The sequence below is a fragment of the Erigeron canadensis genome, chromosome 5, assembly GCF_010389155.1.
Source record: "Erigeron canadensis isolate Cc75 chromosome 5, C_canadensis_v1, whole genome shotgun sequence".
Taxonomy (NCBI): domain Eukaryota; kingdom Viridiplantae; phylum Streptophyta; class Magnoliopsida; order Asterales; family Asteraceae; genus Erigeron; species Erigeron canadensis.
In genome coordinates, this window is record NC_057765.1 from 727,023 (window position 1) to 735,523 (window position 8,501).

The 8,501-nt window shown below is 36.8% G+C and overlaps 2 protein-coding genes across 2 annotated transcripts; one reads left to right on the forward strand and one right to left on the reverse strand.

The window, feature by feature from the left end:
- The first annotated feature begins 73 nt into the window (after positions 1-73).
- LOC122599416 (receptor kinase-like protein Xa21) lies at positions 74-3,185 on the forward strand. The gene is made up of 3 exons (XM_043771921.1): positions 74-763; positions 901-2,716; positions 2,806-3,185. The coding sequence occupies exons 1-3, from the start codon at positions 74-76 to the stop codon at positions 3,183-3,185; spliced, it is 2,886 nt and encodes a 961-aa protein (XP_043627856.1).
- Positions 3,186-3,394: 209 nt separating this feature from the next.
- On the reverse strand, positions 3,395-5,352 carry LOC122602371 (glucosamine 6-phosphate N-acetyltransferase). The gene is made up of 2 exons (XM_043775064.1): positions 5,214-5,352; positions 3,395-3,966 (listed from the first exon to the last, which is right to left on the reverse strand). Exon 2 carries the CDS (start codon positions 3,946-3,948, stop codon positions 3,475-3,477), a length of 474 nt encoding a protein of 157 aa, XP_043630999.1. The 5' UTR covers positions 3,949-3,966; positions 5,214-5,352; the 3' UTR covers positions 3,395-3,474.
- Between the last annotated feature and the right edge of the window lie 3,149 nt (positions 5,353-8,501).

Below are 8,501 nucleotides of genomic sequence, written 5' to 3' on the forward strand. Positions count from 1 at the left end.
TTCATGCATATAATGCATTAACTTATAAGGAGTATAAAAAACCGATAAACACATCTCAACTTTAGTTCCAAAAATGAGATCAAGGCAACCAATTTGCTTTGCTTTTCTCTTTTCTAGTCTTCTATTCTTTCCTAGTGTTGCCACCGTCTCTTCTACTTATGGTGGAAATGAGAGCGATCATCTGGCGTTGGTTTCATTCAAGTCGATGATTACCCTCGATCCATACGGATCATTAAGCTCTTGGAACACTTCCCTTCAATTTTGTGAGTGGAGTGGTGTATTATGTGGAAAGCGGCATAGAAGAGTGATTGGTGTACAACTGAACTCAAAAGGCCTAAAAGGCGTTTTATCTCCTCAACTAGGGAACCTTAGTTTCCTTCGTGAGTTTTCGATTAGGGACAACAACTTTCAAGGAACCATCCCTTCTGAACTAGGCCGTCTTTCCAGGCTACGTTTCCTTGGTCTTGACCGAAATAAATTTGATGGGGTCATTCCAACTAACCTATCCAGTTGTTCTAATCTTGAAATTCTTTGGCTTGGTTTCAATAAGATAGTTGGAAGCATACCTAAGGAGATTACTTCCCTCCCAAAACTTACGTTTGTAGTAGCTGATATGAATAACTTAACCGGCGGAATCCCATCTTTCTTAGGAAATATGACATCCATGGAAGTATTCTCTGTTTCCGGAAATCCATTGGGTGGAAGCATTCCTGACACCTTAGGCCAATTGAAAAGCTTAAGAGAGATCTTTTTGTCAGCCGCTGTATGTTATATGGAACTATTCCTCATTCCTTTTATAACCTCTCACTGCTTGCAAATCTATCTTTGGCTGAAAATCGTCTTAGTGGGAGTCTTCCTACAGACATAGGTGCACTGCTCCCTCATCTTGTCGTCCTCCAGTTAAGGGATAACCAACTGACAGGACCTCTTCCATCCTCCATATCTAATTGTTCGAAATTAAAATTTCTTGAAATGAGTGACAACTACTTTAATGGCAAGTTGACAATAGACTTTGCAAAGCTAAGAGATATCAATGAAGTGTTTATAGGTAACAACCTCTATGGACGAGGAGAAGATGACGATATGAAGTTCATTGATTCCTTGATGAACTGCAGCAAATTGGAGATGTTGTATCTTTATAAGTGCAATTTTCAAGGAACGCTACCCGCATCAATCGGTAATCTTTCTCATAACCTCGAGACTCTAGAACTTGGAGGAAATAAGTTATATGGAAACCTCCCTTCAAGTATAGGTAATCTAGTTGGCTTGACCACTCTAAACGTAGGAGATAACCGATTTACAGGGAAAATCCCTTCAACCATAGGAATGCTTCAAAAGCTACAGGTTGCCAGTCTATCTGAAAACCAATTTGCAGGGCTGATTCCAGATGCTATTGGGAATTTATCATTGTTGATTAAACTTTTTTTAAACTCCAATAGATTAGAGGGCAATATTCCATTAAGGTTAGGGAATTGTCATAATCTATCAGAGTTGTACCTTGATGACAATAAACTTGACGGCAAAATACCTAAACAAATTCTTCAACTTTCATCTCTGTCCATAACCTTAAATCTTTCTCAAAACAACCTAATTGGTTCACTTCCACCGGAGATTGGAGACCTCAAGATGTTGAGTTATCTTGATTTGTCTCATAACAATTTATCAGGAAACATTCCTAGTAGCATTAGTGGTTGCTCTAGCCTTTCGGAGTTATACCTCAAAGGAAACTTGTTTCAAGGCATAATACCACCATCATTCAGTTCCTTAAGAGGATTGGTGGAACTCGATCTTTCTCATAATAATCTATCGGGCCAAATTCCTAGGTTCTTAGAAAAGTTCCCGTTAGTACATATAGACCTATCCTTTAATGATTTAGAGGGTGAAGTGCCGATGAAAGGAGTGTTCGCCAATGCAAGTGCATTTTCAGTGTTGGCAAATAGTAGGCTTTGTGGTGGCCTGGTTGACCTTGGGTTACCCAAATGCAAGGATATTCAGAAACATAAGAGAAGGTTTCCTATGTTTGTACTGATCATCTTGATTGCATCTACATTTTCCACCATTGTATGTTATATATATTTTTGGCGTAAGAAGAAAAATAAAGATCAACCTGATCGATCATCAATGAATAAAGGCTTCTTGAAAGTTTCTTATGGTCAACTTCTCAAGGCAACTGATGGGTTCTCCGAAGCCAATTTGATTGGCAAGGGTGGGTTCAGCTCTGTTTACAAAGGAATCCTTGACCATGAAGATAGATCTGTAGTTGCAGTTAAAGTTTTGCATCTTCATAATCGAGGAGCTCACAAAAGCTTTATAACCGAATGTAATGCATGGAGAAACATTAGACACCGAAATTTGTTGAAGATAATAACCATATGTTCAAGTGTCAACTTCCAAGGCAATGATTTCAAAGCTTTGGTTTATGAGTTCATGCCCAATGGGAGCTTAGACGAGTGGTTACATCCAAGTGCAAGTATATATAGACCGAACCTTCATCAAAGAATAAACATTCTCATTGATGTCGCATCTGCACTCAACTATCTTCACAATCAGTGCCTGAAAACAATTGTTCATGGAGACCTGAAGCCTAGCAACATTCTACTTGATGATGATATGGTGGCCCATGTTGGAGACTTTGGTTTAGTTCGATTCCTTGGACCAGATTCACACACAAATAGTTCAACCGGGATTAGAGGAACAATTGGGTATGTACCTCCAGGTATAATTCTTATCCATCTATTTCTAAACAAATACCTACATATACTAAAAAAATTACACTTTCTTATAGTAATTGCCAATAAGTTGCAGAGTATGGTCTTGGAGGAGAGATGGCAAGTAGTGGAGATGTCTATAGTTTTGGAATTTTGTTACTGGAAGTGATGACAGGGAAAAGACCAACGGATAACATTTTTAACGGAGGGCTCAGCCTACATAACTTTGCTTCCATGGCCTTCCCGGACCATGTATCTGATGTTATTGACTGTGAGCTTCTAGACTATCATCAAGAGGCTGATGCAACTTATACGCAAAGGGTGGAAGCAAATGCAAAGACTATAGAGGAATGTTTGGCTTCAATAGTGGCGATTGGAGTATCATGCTCAGTGGATTCTCCATCGCAACGAATGAATATTGAAACTGCTGCCCATGAGTTGAAACATATTCTGGATATGCTTCAGGCTAAGTCATAGTCAGACTCTTTCTTATTTGCAAAAAGCAGTATCGTGTGGTTGATTTTCTTGGTGACTAAAGTGTATGTATGTTGTGCTATAATAACTCATGGAAATTTAGTATTCTTGGACATACATTACTCTACACTCTGCAGTAACAGTTTCGAGAATTCGAGTATTCTGTCTTTGGTAGACAAACAATAAACATATGGAAATATAAAAACCACTTCAAGCGGTGAAAATGATTCTACGATTTGAAAGAGAAACACTGAAATATGTGACTTGAACTCCAAATCTCTAGATTAACTTATCAAATGAAATACTTGACCATCTGAATTTCTTTCTCTTTAAATCCACATTTCTCATAAAAAGCCTTATTATCAGAACTGCAGTCAAGAATTACCTTATAACAACCCATTGACTGAGCATGATCTGCAAGAAACCCGACTACTTTCTTCCCTAATTGCATTCCTCTGGTACTTGTATCAACCACAACATCTTCAATATGTCCAACTTTCCCACAATTCCTTATAAATTTCTTCTCGATAAACACACTTCCAGTTGCAACGATCTTAGATGAACTGATGTCTTCAATAACACATATTAAATGTTCATCACCATACAATCTGAGCTCTTCGAATCGTTTTTGAAATTCATCGTCTGATACAGAATCGCATACTGTAAGTTGCTGCAGCAGTTCCGTGAAACCCTTGTTCTTGTCTGCTATCTCCAAGTTTCTAACTCGATAGTTTTCTTCGCCAGTCGTATTTCTGTTGCTTTGCATCTTTCTCAGTTGCAGTTACTATAATAAGATATAAGAAACAAATTAATTATCTCTCTTTCATCAATATTTCAACAAGCTCGTAAATTCTTGACCTAACAGACCTATCTAAATACTTGATGAATGGCATGAGTAATTACTACTACGTTAGATTTGTGATACGGATCAAGAGGCCAATTGGGTTGGGCCAGGAAGGGCGCATATTATTATTATTATTATAATTAATTAAGTATCTTGTGCACCAAGTTAGGGTAATTCCTGAGCATGGTTAAATAAGGCCATTAGGCCACCGTTTTGTGGTGTGGAGAATTATATCATCATTGTTCTTAGGAACTAGGGCCGCTGGGGCATTAATCCAGAATCGGGTTACTGGAGCCTATCCAGACTATCTATCAATCATAACAGCTGTCTTCTGTTGGCTGTGTTCGTGTTTAGTGCTCGTATCTGTCGTGTGTTTGCTGTTTGTCTATCTGATACACATCAATTTGATCACAAAAACCATCACTGAAATAACGATCCAAACGTTTTGATCAAATAAAGGTGTAACGATTCGAGAATGCATAGGCTGGCTATCAAAGAGTTAGAGGCGTATCAATTTTAGTTACATATAAACTTTTTAACTCAGCCCGACAAGTTATCAGTAATATCCCCGTCACATGTGTCAGGTATACACCGGAAATGTCTTTCATATGTCAAGCAAGCATGATAACAACAACCGACTGACTTATCACATAATAATACAGACCAGAACAGAAACACGATGCTACTTTCAGATTGGCACGAGGCTAACGACGAACCTAGAATCCTATCACACGGACCAGAATGACATCTGCAAAAGCTAGTACGATTTTGAGGCCGGATAAATATGCCATATCTAAAGTAAGACTTAATCTAAAAAACCCGACCGACATTATGTGTTTGCAGAAAATTATAATTGGTTTCGGTGTTCGAATTGGCATTTCGTAATTGCATTTTGAGGATCAAATTATGAGTAAACTATTTCAGTATTTATGCAGGGTCATTTTACATGAAAAATTCAATCAAGATCATAACCTAAATGGAAATGAATTTATTATTTATTATTTTAGAGATGGTGGATTAATGTTACAAATAGAGCAGCAGCAAATTATTAATACATAATAATAAAAAGTGAAGCTGGAAACATAAAAAAGAAATAAAAACCCTAATTTCATATGCTAACAAAATCTAAGACAAATTTATCTTTATTATTATTAAATTAAATATGAAGAAGAAGAAAAATCACAAACCTTTTTGACAGCTCAAATTTGTTTTCGTTTTTGAAGATGTGATCTCTCACGGTGTGTGGGTGAGTGTGTCTGAGTTACAGCTTTCAGAACCGGTTACAAAAATCGGTTTCAAAAACCGGTTATTAAGAACTGTTGTATAGATCCGTTAATATAGCCGTTTCTTACCGTTTTCTTTTTCTTTTTATGTTTCTAGCTGTTTTTTTAATATTCAACCACCATTTTATAATCCAGTATAAATAAGTAGCTACGGTTACTTTGGTTTATTTACAACACTCGTCTCCTGTTAAAACACACTAAAAACCAGTAAAAAAATTTATAAAGGCTCAAAAGATGGTTACTAAGTCCGCTTCGACCAGTGTTGGTTCCGCGAGAACACCAGCGATTGTGGCAGGAGCGGTGTCATGAAGGATTTGCTAAACTTGTGATTCAAAAGGCTTGGCCGTTCAACCACTTCGACAACCCGCAATGGACTAAAGTCGTTCAAAACACTCTTCAACCTTGCTATGAACGTGTAAGTGGTTCTACTCTTAAACGTATTGCCATGTGAAGAAAAATATGGATAGATATGTAGAATAGACACTCTTGAACACAACTCATAACAAACGAACAGATTAACATTAAACAAGGTTTTGATTACAGACAGAAACAGAGAAAATAATAAACGATTACATCGAAAATAGATATAGGGTTTTCAAACGGTAAAGAAAGCTGCAACAAGAGGTAACTGCTACAGTGGTAAGGGTCTGTTTATATACACGAACCCTATGAAAATTTACATATTCAGTCCCTCTAAAAACTTCTTTTTCATTCTGGTTCTTTCTTCAATCTTCATCCATTTGTACAGCTTCAGTCCCTCTTGTATCTTGATATATCACCATAAGTCCTAACCCTACAAAACAAAAGAACTTAACCAACAATTAGTTTGATAATTTTAACACCCCCCCACAAACTAATTGTGGAAGATATCAATTAGTCCAATTCCTTTTGAATGTTTTTCATGAAGAACAAAATTCATTCCTTTAGTGAAAATATCTGCAAGATTTTTCTCAGAAACAATTTTAACAGTCTCTATCACACCTAGCTCAATTTTTTCCCTTACAAAGTATAAATCAACTTCAAAATGTTTGGTTTTTTCATGAAAAACTGGGTTGGCACTGATTTGTATGGCAACTTTGCTATCACAAAAGATGGGAACAGGTCCATCTTGCCTAATTCCAAATTCATTTAGAACCTTAAGTACCCAGATTACTTCACAGGTGATAGCTGCCAAGGCTCTAAATTCTGCTTCTGCAGATGATCTAGAGATGGTGGACTGTTTCTTACTTTTCCAAGCAATGGGTGAACCACCAAGGAATAAAGTGTATCCAGTGATACTCTTCCTGATAGTCACCTTCTTGGCCCAATCTGAATCAACATATGCAGATAAGGAGAGAGTAGAATTACCTTTAATATGTATGCCTTTACCTGGTGAGCCCTTTAAGTATCTCAATACTCTAAGAGCAAGCTTGAAATGGGAAAGATAGGGTTTATGCATAAACTAGCTTAGCACATGAACAGAGTAAGAAATATCAGGTCTGGTAAGAGTCAAGTAAATTAATTTACCCACAAGCTTCTGATATTCAGTAATATTCTCTAAAGGTGTGTCATTTGGGTCAGTACAGGAAGGATTTAGATTAGAATCAATAGGTGTTTGACAAGGTTTGCATCCAAGTAATCCATATTCTGTAATAATATCAAGGCAATACTTTCTTTGGGTCATACAAACCCCATCATCAGTGTCATAAATTTCTATACCTAAGAAGTATCTAAGTTTCCCAAGGTCTTTTATAGAAAACTTTGATTGTAAAAACTCTTTACAGTTGTTAATCTCACTAACAGAATTTCCAGTTATAACCATATCATCCACATAGACAAGAAGAGCCACAAATATACCATTTGAAGACTTTATAAAAAGAGAATAGTCACTTTTGCTTTGGCAAAAGCCAAAGTCAATAAGAGCAGAAGACAACTTTTCATACCACTTTCTAGGTGCCTGCTTAAGGCCATAAAGAGATTTCACAAGCTTACAAACCCTAGTTTCATTAGGAGAGAAATATCCAGGTGGAGGTGTGATATAAAAATCTTCTACAATTTCACCATACAGATAGGCATTATTAATATCAAGTTGAAAGATAGGCCAATTATTATTTACAGCTATGGTGATTAAACATCTAATGGTCACAATCTTAACCACAGGAGAGAAAGTCTCTTCATAGTCAATGCCATCCCTTTGACTGCAGCCCTTGGCCACAAGTCTGGCTTTATACCTATCAATGTCCCCATTAGACTTGTATTTGATCTTGTAAACCCATTTAGAACCAATGGGTTTCCTATTAGGGGGAAGATCAGTCAAAATCCAAGTTCCATTTTTATTCAAGGCCTCCATTTCAGCATTCATAGCATCCACCCATAGAGGATCTTTACAAGCATCAAAGAAACAAGTAGGTTCACATTGTTTATTCAAGTTAGACACAAAACACATGCTATCAGAATTCAACTTGCAGTAATTCACATAATTTGAGATATTGTGTTTAGTTTTATTGTTTAAGATAAAATCTGCATACTTTCTAGGAGTTTTGACAACCCTACTTGACCTTCTAGGGTTGTCAGGATTGTCTGCCAATTGAACAGTTTGATCTAAAACAGAATTGCCCTCAGAAACATTTATGTTATCATCAAGTGTGGCATTTGTAACATTCTCATTAGTTGTCCTAGAAGGACTGCCAATAGGAGATGAAACCCTCTGCTCACCAGTAGCCAAAGGATAGCTGCCAGGGTGATGGGGTGATCCACCAACAGTGGTAAACCATAGGCTGCCAGACTGGGCAAATCCATTGCCAACACTAGGATTATGGTCTCTCCATTCATCATTGGACACAGATGCATTTGGATGCTCATTATTATCATAAAGCAGATTATCAAAGAAGTTAAGATGAGTAACTTCATTTTCAGAAAAATGATTATTGTTCTGCTGATTATTTTTAAAAGGAAAGATATTCTCATAAAAGATTACATCCCTTGAGTAAAGGATAGTTTTATTCTCAAGATTAAACAACTTGTATCCCTTTTTGGCATCAGCATAGCCAATAAGGATACATTTAGTAGATCTGCTACTAAACTTATCTAGGTTATTCAAAACAGTTGCAAAACACAAACATTCAAATGCTCTCAAGTGAGACAAGTTAGGAGAGTTTTTAAAAATTTGTTCAAAAGGAGACTTTCCACAGAGGACAGAAGTAGGTAACCTGT

Excerpts from the sequence above, each read along its gene's own strand:
- LOC122599416 (XM_043771921.1), top strand. The coding sequence starts at position 74 with ATGAGATCAAGGCAACCAATTTGCTTTGCTTTTCTCTTTTCTAGTCTT. Across the intron at positions 764-900 it reads AGATCTTTTTGTCAGCCGCT|TTAAGGGATAACCAACTGAC; the intron begins GTATGTTATATG and ends GTCGTCCTCCAG. Across the intron at positions 2,717-2,805 it reads AATTGGGTATGTACCTCCAG|AGTATGGTCTTGGAGGAGAG; the intron begins GTATAATTCTTA and ends AATAAGTTGCAG.
- LOC122602371 (XM_043775064.1), bottom strand. The coding sequence starts at position 3,948 with ATGCAAAGCAACAGAAATACGACTGGCGAAGAAAACTATCGAGTTAGA.